General features: G+C 43.5%; 2 protein-coding genes across 2 annotated transcripts in view; both read right to left on the reverse strand.

The window, feature by feature from the left end:
- CNGB1 (cyclic nucleotide gated channel subunit beta 1) overlaps positions 1–4034 on the reverse strand; it is a 67663-nt gene extending 63629 nt beyond the window's left edge. Inside the window, exon 1 of the mRNA XM_072116938.1 lies at positions 3899–4034. The gene's annotated coding sequence lies outside the window, so the exon portion shown is untranslated. The remainder of the gene's footprint in view (positions 1–3898) is intronic.
- On the reverse strand, positions 2191–3986 carry ZNF319 (zinc finger protein 319). Its single transcript, XM_072116947.1, has one exon. The coding sequence runs from the start codon at positions 3984–3986 to the stop codon at positions 2316–2318; it is 1671 nt and encodes a 556-aa protein (XP_071973048.1). The 3' UTR covers positions 2191–2315.
- Positions 4035–16730: the final 12696 nt, after the last annotated feature.

Consider the following 16730-nt stretch of genomic DNA (forward strand, 5'->3'; position numbering starts at 1 on the left):
GGTGCGGCTCCCCGATGTCGGCGTGGCTCGTCTTCTTTCTTCCGCGTGGCTCCTCTTCTTTTTTCTGGCTTCTTTAACAGCCTGCATGGATGCAGCCATGTCTTCTTCCAGCAGGCACATACTATTATGCGGCCGCTGCTGACGTCATAGTATGTGCTGGCCGTCCGGAAGATAACATGCCGGCTGTAAAAGAAGACAGAAGAAAGAAGAGGAGCCGCGCGGAAGAAAGGAGCCGTGCCAAAAGTGGTGACATCTGGGAGCCGCGTGGAGCATCGGAACGCCGGAGGGTGAGTATATAAGTTTTTATTTTTTCTTGACTTGTGTATAAGAGGTTTGTGCTGAAAAACTCGGCTTATACACAAGTATATATGGCAGAATAGATGCCAGATGGTTTAGTGGTCTTGTCTATTACCAAAGATTGTGTATTTCCCAGCAATGCCCACCTATAGTGGGAGCTTTGTTTCTATACACCTTCTACCCCATCAAACAAAACTCCAAATCACAGAAATATGGAACGAGTTTGGTGTATCAATAGGACCTATGATGCACAAAACTTGACACATGAGAAAATACCAGAGTCCACAAGATTATAACTGTACATACAAGTTCATCAGCTTTTAAATGTTCTTTAAAACATCTGAACTGCATTTTTTCCAATAATATATGGGAGCTACAAGCACCCATTGTACTCTGGGATAATAACTTGTTTCATATGCCCTGCATCATGCCACCAAAAGGGGCTTGGAAAGTTCCACTCCTGATAAAAAAAAAAAACTAATTCAATTAAAGGGGCTATTCCAGTTTCACATCGCCTTGTTTGTCTCTCACCAAAGACTTTTTAGTTAAAGCGATTACTGTAAGATTTGTTTGCTTAGTGGATACACTGGGGCTCATTTACTAAGGGTCCCGCATCACAGTTTCGTCAGACTGTTTGGCATTTTTGAAGATTGCACAGCTTGGACAGGTATTTAAATGGTGTATGCGCTGGGATTGTGTCAAACGGGTTGGTTTTTAGCACAGCAGCGCTGGCTTCCATGCGACACCAATTGGGCGGCTTGCCATCGGCGATCTTTCTGATTCTGACTGAGCGAATTGACTTTAAAATTGTGTCGCAAACTAATGGACTTACGTGCACCACTTCAAAGATGGTGAACTCTAAGCGGGGAAGAGACACATGCAGGATATCGGGCGCACGGGTAAGTAAATGTGCCCCATTGAGCATGAAAGCTTTTGAAACCTAGCAGGTTAGATGTAAACCATATTGCTAAAAGGGCAGAAAGCCAAGGTTCCTCCAAGTTCTTCTCTAGGCATAACACAGTCTTCGTCTGTGTGGTATCCATTGATTCAACAGATATCACATGGCCAAATTCATTTCTATAGGCTCACACACAGCTGTGGTTTCCACTGCCCCATGTGTGAGCCGACTGTCCATGCCGTAAAACTCACTGAAGGTCCTATTCCTGCCCAGTCTTTTTTGTGGGTATTGGCGTGTGAGTGGACATCATGCGCCACTGAAACATAGGCAGTGAACTACTGACCACAGTCTCCGAGACTGGCACACATTGTGAACTTGAGTAAACTATTGTGTTATTGACACCCAATTTATATTTTGATGAGGACAGCAGCATTGAATCAGACAAGTGAAAATGGATCCCTTTAGAGCTTACTGTATGACCATGACCCTTGCCCATGACTTTCACCTCAGGCCCTACCTATTGTAATCCAGCACCTTTTAAATTTTGAAGAGTCAAAGATAAACCCAAATAACACAAAGAATCCACCAAATAGTTTATAGGTATGAAATGACCACAGGATGATAGGTTTATATGAGCATGTGAAGCCATGGGCCATAAAATATACAGAAAGTTTAGCCAGGAGATACCTCTCTTTATGATAAAGCAAATATACCATTATGTTTTCTGTGGGTACTGTACACTTACTGTGGGCAGTGATCTTTGACTCACCAAAGTATGGGGCTCCTGCAGTACAGGAGACTTAGTTACACTCATTGATTGTCAGTAACATATAAAGACTGAATAGACTGAGCTCAAGGGAGGGAGCAGTCAGTATAGGTAGTGTAATAGCCTATAACATGCACTTTTAGCATAGTCTTCTTCCATAGACATTAGAGGTCTCCTCAATATCATGTTATAGTAAAACAAGTGTGGACACACAACACAGACATGTGACTTCAGCTTCCAATGGAGCACTTCCCCTTTAAACACTGCTTTATTACTCTTGTATATGGACAGGTGTATAAAATGCTGGAATAGGATTTAGTGTGGGTATGGACATACACTTGTGACAGTAATGAGTCAGGGCAGACATGCTGCCACCTGGAAGGCACCGTCTGCCGTGTGCTGTGTACTGTGTTCCTGAAGCTGACTCAGTTCATGGAAGCGCTCACCACACCACAAGCACTTGTAATGCTGCTCTCTGTTATGGACACTCTGATGTTTGTTCAGATGTTCCCTCTGCTTAAAACTTTTGTCACAGGACAGGCACTTGTAGGGCTTCTCGCCCGTGTGCACCCTTCGATGTCTCTGCAGGTCTGAAGCGTACTTGAAACGTTTCTCACAGTCTGGGCATTTGAGAGGTTTATCCCTAGTTGGATCGCAGCGATGCTGCACAAACTCTGAGGAGGAGAAGAAGCGTCGCTCGCAGGCTGTGCATCTCAGTGGTTTTTCTGAGCAGTGGGCGGCCTGGTGTTTTTGCAGAGCGGAGGCACGTTTGTAAGTCTTATGGCATACACTGCACTGGAAGGGGCGCTCCGCACTGTTCTGCCCACACTTGTGCCTTAACAAGTCCTGTGACTGGTGGAAGCCCTGCTGGCAAGCATTGCACTTGAAGATGCTCTCAGCCCCCTGCTGATTAAAAGTCATGCCTTTTTCACAAAAGGTGCAATTGTCAGGTTCCTCAGCTTTGTGCGTGCGCCGGTGCCTCATGAGCGCATACTGCTGCTTGAAACTCATTTGACAAAGATCACAGTGGAAAGGGCGTTCCTCACTGTGTGTCCGTTCATGTTGCCTGAGGTCTGATGGCCGTCGGAAAGTTTTTTGACATGCGCCACACCGGAAGGGACGCTCCCCAGCTGGAGTACATGGGTGCTGCAGTAACTGAGAAGATTCCTTAAAGCGCAGCTGGCAAGTCTGGCATTGGAACAGCTGTTCACCAGAGTGAGCGTACATGTGCCGAAGAAGATGGGAACGATGTTTGAAACTTTTCTCACACACAGTGCACTTGTATGGGCGCTCTGAGCTGTGTGTGCGTTTGTGGTGCACCAAGTGTGAGGACTGGCTGAAGCTCTTGTCACACAACGTGCACTTGTATGGCTTCTCACCAGTGTGGACACGTTCATGGCGGGACAGTTCTGAAAGGTGCTTAAATGGTTTGTGACACAATGTGCAAATAAAGGGTCTATCAAGGGAGGCTGTGGCTGGTACAGGAGGTGGTGCAGTGGGTAAACAGGCTCTGTCTGCCTCAGGAGACTTGTACGTCTTCTCACAGATTGAACATTTTAAGGAGCTGCCATTGTGGGCAGTATGATGTTGAGCCAGAGAGGTAAGTAGAGAGAAACCCATTTTACAAACTCCACAGACAAAAGGCTTCTGCTCCACCTGTGTGCACTGGTGCTCAAGGAGGTCAGTTGCCTGGTGAAAAATCTTTAGACACTGGGTACATTGGAAGGAGCGGTCCTGACTGGCTGATGGCATACACTGATGTTCCTGTGGGTTTGCCAGGTGGGTCAGGTCATGCCCACACAACCCACACTTGTGCAAAGGCTCACCAGCAGGTAAGGGAGGATGCTGGATCCCAAGATCGGGTTGTACTAGAATGCCATAGACAGCACAGCCCAACGGATTGTCAGCAGAAGCAGGATTGGCGATGGGATGCTCACCTAGTGCAATGGGATGCTGTGCTGCCTGCTGCTGGGATGGCTGCAATGAGGAAGGTGGGGCCTGTGCAGGAGCCCAGCCTTCGGACATGCTGGGTGCCAGGGGTTCAATAGTGAAGGCTTAAGAGATATGGCTGAGCAGTTATCAGGCAGATGGGTGTCTTCTACACAACCTCATGGCATCTTCTGTCTGAAATATGCAATGAAAGAACAAGTATAAGCAGGAGTAGCAGCTAAGAACCTAATATAAATTTATTAAAGAGCAGTTTATTACTATAGGGGATATAGATCAAGCAGCAGATCACACAGAAAAGGATGATATGAGTTTTTGTATGAATATAAATGTACCCAAGGTTTCAGGTCATAATATTAAATAAAAAACAATGACATTGGAAGTTTTTAAAATGAGGTAAATGCAACTTAAATAAAACATACATACAACAAATTCAACGCTGTCATTTATTTAACTTCTGGACTTCTACTCCTCCCCATCCTCCATGGAGGCTGCTGTGATTTCATGTGATCAGATACATACATGGGTTAGACGTTGGAGATGTAACAGGACCTTTGACGATATCGTCCTGGTAACATAACTTTAAGTGCCCAATGATGTAACAGAGCTCTCCATACAGCAGAATATCATAGCCTCTCAATCAGGAACACGGAGGCAGGGTAAAGCAAGTAAATATTAATATGCATGATTGAATTAGTGTGAATGACTCAGATCAGGTGAGCTGCATATAAGTTTACAAACTGATTTTTAATGCTTGTTAATCACAGTTTTAATTAAACCTTTATTTTGGGTGGGTTAATTTGCATGACAGGAAGGAAACCTTGGAAATTTACACTTCAAACTATTACCAGTATGCTGTCAAGCAGACTAACACCTTCCAGATTGTGTTTCTTCCATGGTCCAGCATGGTGATATCATTTAGAAAATAGACTTTTAAGTGAGATGTAAATTGGTTGTATAAAGTCAAGTAGCCGGAGAGTTTAAGACTGAGGTAAATTTCTGCTGACAGCTTCCCTTTAGAGAAGACCTGTTACCAGAATTTTACTCCTCACACCAGTAATACCTGCTGGTAAAGGGTTAAAAGTCCTCCCCATATCACCTAAAATTATCTGCCACTGAGACACTATTTCTAAATTGCAGCCAAGTGAAATACCAGTGAACCCCACGTCCTTCTTTTGATTGACAGCTCAGTGTCTCTTCATACCAGAACGTTGTCCCTCTCACTGCATGGTCAATTCACTGCAGATCTTGTCACTATTTCATAGGCGGGGCCAAACGGTGCTCAACAGGGCCATACACCAATGGGTGGAGCCAACAAAGACGAAGCCAGAAAAATTTTGGGGTAAAATTTTTTCGTGGAGGGAGGAGGCTAATTTAAGCTGGGGTCTACACTACCCTTTTCAACAAAGGCAGAGTGGGGGTGAGTAAGGTTTATCGTGTCTGTTGTTGATGACAGGTTTGATTTAAATAAATAAACAAACTATTATAATCATATTAGGTATCCCCACATCCCAAAATGAAATTAAAAATTCCATACAGTGAACCCTGCAACTTAAAAAAAAATATTTTTTTCTCCACATAAACATTTTAATAAAAACGTATCCAAAGGTTGTACAGTTTTCAAAATGGCTTCATCAGCTGGTAAAAAAATTACAACTTAGGCTAAATTCCCACTACCGTTCCTTCCCTCCGTAAAAAAAAAGTGAAGATTAGAAGTTTAACGGAGGTAGAACATATCATTTAATACTCCCATTGACATCAATGTAAATTTTATGTTACCCGTTATGATCATGGGTTTCTTTCAAATGGAGGAAAAATACTGCAGCATCCGTAATTTTGTCCGTCCAAAAAATGCATGGATAACGGATTCCTGCCTAAACAGAGCATAACGGATGACATAAAATTTACATTGATGTCAATGGGATTTTTAAGTGATATGTTCAAACTCTGTTAAACCTTCATTTTTTACTTTGGAAAGGAAAGAAGGAACAATAGCGTGAAATGAGCCTAATACAGCTCCATTCAGAATATTGAATAGTGCCACTTGTACCATTTGAAGTACCATTTGTCTCATAGACAACAATCCCTCATGTAAAATGTTAAAAATTAAAAAAAGGCTTTTGCAAAAAGGGTTGTAAAAGTGGACACAGAAAACCTGAAAAGTGACGCATTGTTAAAAGGTTTTTAAGTTCCAAGTGATGAAAATCAAATTTCAATGTTTTATTGATAAACAGCAAGTGTGACCACCTCTATAACACCAGACATTCGGGCAGTTTGTTGTTCCAAAGCATTCAGGCATGTGTCCCCATACCAAGGAGGAAAGAGGTCTCGTGAAAAGTACCAGAGATTGGGAGCTTGGACCTGGGTGAAGGTGTAAAATTGCTTTTAACAATCCTTGTCCCTCAGGGCCCTGGAAAATTGTATATCTATAGGAGGAATTATAAATACATTATAAACCTACAGTACCTCGTCTTAAATTGTATTAGTTTATAGAATATAATTTTTTAGAATATGCGTGCACATTTAATATTTTTTCTCTTATATATCGATAAACAAAATAGATAAAAAATAGATAAAAAAGATATTTAATTATGTATATTTATTATTTATGTATATTATGTATATTTATTATGTATGTATATTATGTATGAATATTATCTATTTATGCAGAATGAAATGCAAAATAATGTACTTATCCAAATCGACCCCTTAGCCCTGTGAAAGAGTTAAAAAAAATTACAAAGAGAATAGTGGATGCATTATAGTGTATATATTATATATATATATATATAGCAAGGTTTCTGCCTATAGAGGATGGTGTACACATATTTCACACAGTAGGGGGTATTATTGTGGGGTGACACACGTTATGTATCACACAGCTGATGTGAAGGGGAGAAAGGGGTTAAGATAACTGCTCGAGGTATTCCGATTAGGCCACAAGCCGGGGACTTTCCTGAACTAGGGTACGCAGCCGCTGCCTCCCTCGACCCCCTGCGCGTTACCTGTATACCGCTGGTGACCGGCGGGGCCTGCAGGACGAGGGAGGAGGCAGGGGAATCCGAACAGCCGCGGCTCCGGTAGTAAAATTTCATGGGAGGAGCTAAGAGGACCGCCCCCGACCGGACACCGGGGAGGAGACCGAGAAATACCGAGGGGGCCTCACATACATAGAACGAAAGAGGGACACAGTGGAAGACGTAATACAGAGAGAATAATGCATGAGAAGAACAGATAGAGATAGCAGTAAGAGACCTATAGAAAAACAGACACAGACAAGAGAGGGTTGTTATATCGGGTTATGGGGATCTGAAAGGAGAGTGAAAGGTGAATAGTGCTAGTATCCAGGTAGGTGTGGGGTTATACCTGTTACCTGGGGGGTGCAGTAACCTAGTACAGATGCTGTAGGGAGGATGCTGGTTGCTTAGACTGTAAGCTCTTGGGAGCAGGGCCCTCACTCCTATTGCTCCATGTTACCATGTTTTTACAATGTAATGTCTTATTTTCTTTATATATGCCCCCTTGATTTGTCAAGCGCTACGGAATATGATGGTGCTATATAAATACATATGATAATTTTTATATTTTACTTTTTCAGCACATTGCAATGATGTAAATACAGATGTATTTACTGTGGCATCAAACACAAGAGTGTGTTTAAGGGGTTTTACAGCATTAAATTGCCAGCAACCACAGATAGAAAATGAAATGTAGAATTTAGTAATGGCACTAACAGCCGGCTCATTTTCGTGAACAACGTGAGCCGGCTCACTAAACCCAGCCATTAAACGGCTCACCACACCCCCTTTTACCGGATAAAATCAGGTTAAAAGTGGTGTGGGGTGACTGACTGGCCTGCAGCTCCCTATTATATATTTAATAGGGAGCCGTTCAGGAGCCAATAGAGCCAGCTCTTCTTAGTGAGTGGAGCCTAATGAGCCAGCTCGCTAAGAAGAGCCGGACTTCCCATCACTTGTAGAATTCGCTCCTTTATGTAAGATCACCCCCGTTTACTTTAAAACAAAAAATCTTCTCTAAATTAAAGGACATCTACCTTTAGTTTGACTTATTTCCAATTAGTGCATAAAGAAATTAGCATGTAATGCTGGACATCTACCAACACTCAAACTGATGGTTGATGTCCTTTAATGTGAAAATGAGCAGAGAAGAATCATATTTTGTCTGAAATTAGTTATTTTTGGGGGCTGTAAGGAGAGTGTCAATTTTTGGGTTCTATAGAACCGTGCTAAGATAGGAATCTCATCTTTAACCCCTTACCGACATGTGCCACAATAGTACATTACATACCGGATGCAGGTGCATGGTGAGGGCTCACGGTATGAGCCCTCTCCATAGCCGGTAAGTCTTTGCTGCACATTGCAGCAAAGGCTTACTGGTAACACTCGGGGTCGTGCATCTTAAAAAAAATGGTGGTGCATAGGTGCCGCCATTTTGGCGAGGATTGTTGCTCCCCCTGACGTCATTAGGGAGCGACGATTCGTCACCATGACAGCCTCGGGTCTTCTGAAGACCCGAGGCTGTCTCGTTTTAACCCTTTCATTACAATGGCAGTATCTGATAGGATTGATCAGACAACCTAGGGTTAAAGTGCCCTAGGGAGTCTGAAAAATAGTAAAAATTTTAAAAAGTTTAAAAAAAAATCATAATAAAAAAAAAATTCTAATCACCCCCCCTTTCCCTAGAACTGATATAAATATAAATAAACAATAAAAATTATAAACACATTAGGTATCGCCACGTCCGAAAATGCCTGATCTATCAAAATATAATAACGTTTTTTAACTGTGTTTAACCCTGTAATGGAAAATAGCGGCCAAAGTCAAAAATGGCACATTTTTGCCATTTTAAAAAATATAAAAAATTCTATAAAAAGTTATCAAAAGGTCGTACAGTCCTAAAAATGGTAGCATTGAAAACGTCATCAAGTCGCAAAAAATGACACCACCCACAGCTCCGTACACCAAAATATAAAAAAGTTATCAGCACCAGAAGATGGCAAAAAAATTTTTTATTTTGTACAGGTTTTAATTATTGTAAATATATGAAAACATTATAAAACCTATACAAATTTGGTATCCCCGTAATCATACAGACCCAAAAAATAAAGTATACATGTCATTTGGGGCGTACAGTGAAATCTGTAAAATCCAAGCCCACAAGAAAACGGCGCTAATGCATTTTTTCACCAATTTCAGTGCATTTGGATTTTTTTTCCGCTGCCCAGTACATGGAATATTAAATACCATCACTATGACGTGCAATTTGTTACGCAGAAAACACATAAGCACAAAGATGTCACGGGGGTCACGAGTGCTCCCATGACCCATGTCTTGGGTCGCGGGCTCATCCGTGCCCCTCTTTGTGGGCAGACTTCCCGCGGTAGTAACTTAACCCTTCCCCATCGGCCATGAGCACGCGTCCCTGTCTCCTAAAGCAGAGGTCCCCAACCTTTTTTGCACCAGGGACCGGCTTTAAGCTAGACCAGTTTTCCATGGCCCGGTGGGGGCGGGGCTTTGGTCATATGGGGTGGGGTGGAGCTTATAATATAAGATATCAGGGAGTGTCCGGACCAGATCCATCATATTGGTTTGGTGTAAAAATTAAGCAAAGCAAAATGCATACAGCGTATCGCCATGTAGTATAAAATGCATACAGCGTATCGCCATGTAGTATAAAATGCATACAGCGTATCGCCATGTAGTATAAAATGCATGCAGCGTATTGCCATGTAGTATGAAATGCATACAGCGTATCGCCATGTAGTATAAAATGCATACAGCATACCGCCATGTAGTATAAAATGCATACAGCGTATCGCCATGTAGTATAAAATGCATACAGTGTATCGCCATGTAGTATAAAATGCATACAGCGTATCGCCATGTAGTATAAAATGCATACAGCGTATCGCCATGTAGTATAAAATGCATACAGCGTATCGCCATGTAGTATAAAATGCATACAGCGTATTGCCATGTAGTATGAAATGCATACAGCGTATCGCCATGTAGTATAAAATGCATACAGCATACCGCCATGTAGTATAAAATGCATACAGCGTATCGCCATGTAGTATAAAATGCATACAGTGTATCGCCATGTAGTATAAAATGCATACAGCGTATCGCCATGTAGTATAAAATGCATACAGCGTATCGCCATGTAGTATAAAATGCATACAGCGTATCGCCATGTAGTCTAAAATGCATACAGCGTATCGCCATGTAGTATAAAATGCATACAGCGTATTGCCATGTAGTATGAAATGCATACAGCGTATCGCCATGTAGTATAAAATGCATACAGCATACCGCCATGTAGTATAAAATGCATACAGCGTATCGCCATGTAGTATAAAATGCATACAGCGTATCGCCATGTAGTATAAAATGCATACAGCATACCGCCATGTAGTATAAAATGCATACAGCGTATCGCCATGTAGTATAAAATGCATACAGCATACCGCCATGTAGTATAAAATGCATACAGCGTATCGCCATGTAGTATAAAATGCATACAGTGTATCGCCATGTAGTATAAAATGCATACAGTGCATCGCCATGTAGTATAAAATGCATAGAGCGTATCGCCATGTAGTATAAAATGCATACAGCGTATCGCCATGTAGTATAAAATGCATACAGCGTGCTGCCATGTAGTATAAAATGCATACAGCATATCGCCATGTAGTATAAAATGCATACAGCGTATCGCCATGTAGTATAAAATGCATACAGCTTGCTGCCATGTAGTATAAAATGCATACAGCATATCGCCATGTAGTATAAAATGCATACAGCGTATCGCCATGTAGTATAAAATGCATACAGCGTATCGCCATGTAGTATAAAATGCATGCAGCGTATTGCCATGTAGTATGAAATGCATACAGCGTATCGCCATGTAGTATAAAATGCATACAGCATACCGCCATGTAGTATAAAATGCATACAGCGTATCGCCATGTAGTATAAAATGCATACAGTGTATCGCCATGTAGTATAAAATGCATACAGCGTATCGCCATGTAGTATAAAATGCATACAGCGTATCGCCATGTAGTATAAAATGCATACAGCGTATCGCCATGTAGTATAAAATGCATACAGCGTATTGCCATGTAGTATGAAATGCATACAGCGTATCGCCATGTAGTATAAAATGCATACAGCATACCGCCATGTAGTATAAAATGCATACAGCGTATCGCCATGTAGTATAAAATGCATACAGTGTATCGCCATGTAGTATAAAATGCATACAGCGTATCGCCATGTAGTATAAAATGCATACAGCGTATCGCCATGTAGTATAAAATGCATACAGCGTATCGCCATGTAGTCTAAAATGCATACAGCGTATCGCCATGTAGTATAAAATGCATACAGCGTATTGCCATGTAGTATGAAATGCATACAGCGTATCGCCATGTAGTATAAAATGCATACAGCATACCGCCATGTAGTATAAAATGCATACAGCGTATCGCCATGTAGTATAAAATGCATACAGCGTATCGCCATGTAGTATAAAATGCATACAGCATACCGCCATGTAGTATAAAATGCATACAGCGTATCGCCATGTAGTATAAAATGCATACAGCATACCGCCATGTAGTATAAAATGCATACAGCGTATCGCCATGTAGTATAAAATGCATACAGTGTATCGCCATGTAGTATAAAATGCATACAGTGCATCGCCATGTAGTATAAAATGCATAGAGCGTATCGCCATGTAGTATAAAATGCATACAGCGTATCGCCATGTAGTATAAAATGCATACAGCGTGCTGCCATGTAGTATAAAATGCATACAGCATATCGCCATGTAGTATAAAATGCATACAGCGTATCGCCATGTAGTATAAAATGCATACAGCTTGCTGCCATGTAGTATAAAATGCATACAGCATATCGCCATGTAGTATAAAATGCATACAGCGTATCGCCATGTAGTATATAATGCATACAGCGTATCGCCATGTAGTATAAAATGCATACAGAATACCCCCATGTAGTATAAAATGCATACAACGTATCGCCATGTAGTATAAAATGCATACAGCGTGCTGCCATGTAGTATAAAATGCATACAGCATACCGCCATGTAGTATAAAATGCATACAGCGTATCGCCATGTAGTATAAAATGCATACAGCGTATCACCATGTAGTATAAAATGCATACAGCGTATCGCCATGTAGTATAAAATGCATACAGCATACCGCCATGTAGTATAAAATGCATACAGCGTATCGCCATGTAGTATAAAATGCATACAGTGTATCGCCATGTAGTATAAAATGCATAGAGCGTATCGCCATGTAGTATAAAATGCATACAGCGTATCGCCATGTAGTATAAAATGCATACAGCGTGCTGCCATGTAGTATAAAATGCATACAGCATATCGTCATGTAGTATAAAATGCATACAGCGTATCGCCATGTAGTATAAAATGCATACAGCGTATCGCCATGTAGTATAAAATGCATACAGAATACCCCCATGTAGTATAAAATGCATACAGCGTATCGCCATGTAGTATAAAATGCATACAGCGTATCGCCATGTAGTATAAAATGCATACAGCATGCTGCCATGTAGTATAAAATGCATACAGCATATCGCCATGTAGTATAAAATGCATACAGCGTATCGCCATGTAGTATAAAATGCGTACAGCGTATCACCATGTAGTATAAAATGCATACAGAATACCGCCATGTAGTATAAAATGCATACAGCATACCGCCATGTAGTATAAAATGCATACAGCATATCGCCATGTAGTATAAAATGCATACAGTGTATCGCCATGTAGTATAAAATGCATACAGCGTATTGCCATGTAGTACAAAATAGAAGCTCTGATAAATATCACAAATACTACATATACATACAGCATATATACACACATATACAGACAGTATATACAGCATATGCACACACGTTTGCATCGCCTAGCCCCTGCCTTCCAAAGGCCACTTCAGCCTCCTGCCGTGACCGCTGCAGATGAACCTATGCAGGTGGATAGAGCTCGGTTTTCTCCCGAAGAGCGTTCCAGGTAACGTCAGGCGGACCTCTGTCTGTATTGTGCCAGCAAATTGTCCCATGCTGCTCAGCTTTGGCACAGGTAGCCAGTTTCAAGTTGCTGCCTTCTTGGACTCAGGTTCTGCAGGAAACTTTGTGGATGCTGCTCTCGTCGTTCAGCATTACCTCCCTGCGGTCCGCCTCGAGAAGCCCCCTGTCATCTCCTCGGTCAGTCGTCAAATCCTCTCCGATCCAGCCACGCACAGAGCCTATGTTTCTGCAAGTCGAAGCTCTACATAAAGAGAGATAGTCTTTCTATGTGCTGCCTCGTTCCACCTCGTCCCTCCTGTTAGGCCTACCGTGGTTGCAGATCCACGCACCTGTCCTTAACTGGAAGACGGGGGAGATTCTTCATTGGGATCTGATTGCAGTCTCACTGTAAGGTGGTTCCTCATCCAGTACCTGTCATGGTCTCTTCCATGGTCTCCAAGTCTCTGGAGAGTCTCCCAGCTTCCTATCAAGACTTTGCCGATGTCTTTTCAAAGAAGCAAGCAGAGACTTTACCACCACATCGTCTCTACGACTGCCCTGACCTGCTGCTGGGTACGTTTCCTCCTCAGTGTGGCGTGTACCCACTCTCTGTGCCCAAAAATGCAGCAATGTTGGACTACATCAAAGAGAACCTGCAGAGGGGGTTCATATGTAAAACCTCCTCTCCAGCTGGTGCAGGGGTCTTCTTTGTGACCAAAAAGGATCAGTCACTCCTTCCATGTATTGACTATTGCGGTCTTAAAGGAAACCTACCACTTGTAGTGGCAGATTTCTGATGGAAATACTGGGCACCAGCTCAGGCTGAGCTGGTGCCGGAGCTTATTTTTGTTAGTGTTTTAAACCGCGGTTTAAAACACTTTTTAAACTTCATAGCAGGCGCAGGGAGGTACGCGCTCGGCGCTTATCATGCGCGCGGCTACATAGGAAGTGAAGGAGAGCCGCGCGCATGGTAAGCGCCGAGCGCATACCTCCCTGCGCCGGCTATAAAGTTTAAAAAGTGTTTTAAACCGCGATACCGCGGTTTAAAACACTAACAAAAATAAGCTCCGGCACCAGCTCAGCCTGAGCTGGTGCCCGGTCTTTCCATCAGAAACCTGCCACTACAAGTGGTAGGTTTCCTTTAACAAAGTCAATGTTAAGAATCGCTATCCTCTGCCTTTGATTACCAAGTTGTTTGACCGCCTACATGGTGCCAAGGTCTTCTCCAAACTGGACCTACATGGGGCCTATAACCTCATCCATATTCGCAAAGGTGATGAGTGGAAGACAACCTTCAACACTCGTGAACACCTGATGCAGCACAGGCTGTCTTCCAGTAGTTTGCCACTGACATCTTTAGGGACTTGCTATATTCCTATGCCGTGGTTTATCCCAACAATATCTTGGTGTTCTCTCTGGATCTTGAATCCCACCAATTCCACATACGGAAAGTTCTTAACCGTTTAAGGGCCAATCGTCTTTACACCAAACTTGAGAAGTGCCAGTTCCATCATAGGAGTCTCCCATTCCTCGGCTATCATCTCTGACCGGGGTTTACAGATGCATCCTTCCAAGTTGTCTGCGGTCCTTCAATGGCCTCGCCCAGTTAGACTACGAGCAATACAGAGGTTCCTGGGCTTTGCAAATTACTACAGGCAGTTTATTTTGCACTTCTCCCTTTTGTCCCCCACTGTGGCTCTCACCAAGAAGGGTGCCAACCCCCAACTCTGGCCTCAAATGGCTTAAGAGGCCTACTCTAAATTAAAGTCTACCTTTGCCTCGGCCCCAGTTCTCACACGGCCAGATACAGAAAAGCCTTACCACCTTGAAGTTGACGCCATATCTGTAAAAGCGGGTGCAGTGCTTACCCAGAAAGGGCCCAAAGGCCGAACTCTTACTTGCGGTTTCTTTTCAAAGACCTTCTCCTCCACAGAGATGATTCTCTCCATAGGAAATCGGGAACTATTGGCGATAAAACTTGCCTTAGAAGAGTGGCACTATCTTCTGGAGGGAGCTCATTTTCCGGTCTGCATCTTCACAGATCACAAGAATCTCTTCTATCTCCAGACTGCACAGCGACTCAATCGGCGACAAGCCCAATGGTCACTCTTCTTTTCCCCTTTCAATTTCCTTATCCATTTTGGTCCATCTGAAAAGAACATTGAGGCTGAAGCCCTCTCTTGTGCCTCGGATGTCATTGGGGAAGAACTGGCGCCTTGGCATGTCATCCCTCCTGAGCGACTGGTTGTAGCTGCTCCGGTGGACCTTCGTCAACTACCTCCTGGCAAGACCTACATCTGACCTGCTCTACGGAAGAGGATTCTGACTTGGAGACATTGCTCACGTGTGGCTGGGCACGCTGTGGTGCAGCCCTCTGTTGCCCTCATTTCCCGTTTCTATTGGTGGCCAGATCTTGTCAAGGATGTAGGGGACTTTGTGGGCTCCTGCACTTCTTGTGCCTGAAATAAACCATCTAGTCTAAAACCTGCCGGTCTTCATCAGCCATTGCCAATATCCACTTGCCTGTGGACTCATGTGGCTATGGATTTCATCACGGACCTTCCGCCTTCCTGTGGCAATACCGTCATCTGGGTGGTAACTGATCGTTTTCCAGAATTTGCCAGCCTGTTCTTCTGGCTCCATGGACTTCCCCAGCGTATCGTTTCTGATTGAGGGGTTCAGTTTGTTTTTAAATTCTGGCACTCCCTCAGCTTTAAGTTAAATTGGATTTTTCTTCCGCCTATCACCCACAATCTAATGGACAAGTGGAACGAGTTAACCAGACTCTGGGCTGCTATCTCCACCATTTTGTTTCTGTCCGTCAGGACGACTGGTCCACTCTGTTGCCTTGGGCGGCGTTCTCTTATAATTATCTGGATTCAGCATCTGTCGGCTCTGCTCCAGATGGACTGCATCCTCGTCCTCTTCTTTCTCTACCTGTGTCCTTGGACATTCCTGCAGTTGAGGAATTGGTACAGGATCTGAAGTCCATTTGGGAGCTACAGGCTTCTGCTGAACCAAGTTGCAGGCTGATAAGAAATTCAGACCTCCTCCTATCTTCTCTTGAGGTGACAAAGTCTGGTTGTCCTCCAGATATGTCCAGCTAAAGATCTCTGGCTACAAACTGGGTCCTCATTTCTTGGGTCCCTTTGAGGTTCAGAGGCGCATCAATCCAGTGGCCTGCAAGTTGCGGCTTCCTCCAACCATGTGGATCCCGAACTCCTTCCATGTATCATTACTCAAGCCTGTCATCTTGAACCGCTTCTCCCGGCAAGTACCTCCTCCTGCTCCTGAGGCTGATTCCAGCGACATCTTTGAGGTAAACGAGACCCTAGATATGAAGAGAGTGAGAGGTAAGCGGTTCTTCTTGGTTGTCTGGAAGGGTTTTGGGCCGGAGGAGAGATTTTGGGAGCCCAAGGACAATATCCTGGACCATGATCTCATGCAGAGATTTCTCCAGCCCAAGAAGAGGGGGAGGCGAAGGGATGGGGGGGGGGGGGGGGGGGTTCTGTGACGGGGGGATCACAGGTGCTCCTGCGATCCATGTCTCTCACCCGTGCCCATCTCTGTGCTTTGGCGCCCCGTGACAGTAACTATACCCGTCCCGCCCCTAAATCCGGTCCATCCGCTGTGCACGCACGTCCTCATCTCCTAGGGTGCGTGCGCCGGCTTCAGAAGATTTAAAGGGCCAGGGCGCCCTTAATTGGCGCGTGGCATTTTGCAGAATCCC

This window comes from Engystomops pustulosus, chromosome 7 (assembly GCF_040894005.1).
Source record: "Engystomops pustulosus chromosome 7, aEngPut4.maternal, whole genome shotgun sequence".
Classification (NCBI taxonomy): Eukaryota; Metazoa; Chordata; class Amphibia; order Anura; family Leptodactylidae; genus Engystomops; species Engystomops pustulosus.

Excerpts from the sequence above, each read along its gene's own strand:
- ZNF319 (XM_072116947.1), bottom strand. The coding sequence starts at position 3,986 with ATGTCCGAAGGCTGGGCTCCTGCACAGGCCCCACCTTCCTCATTGCAG.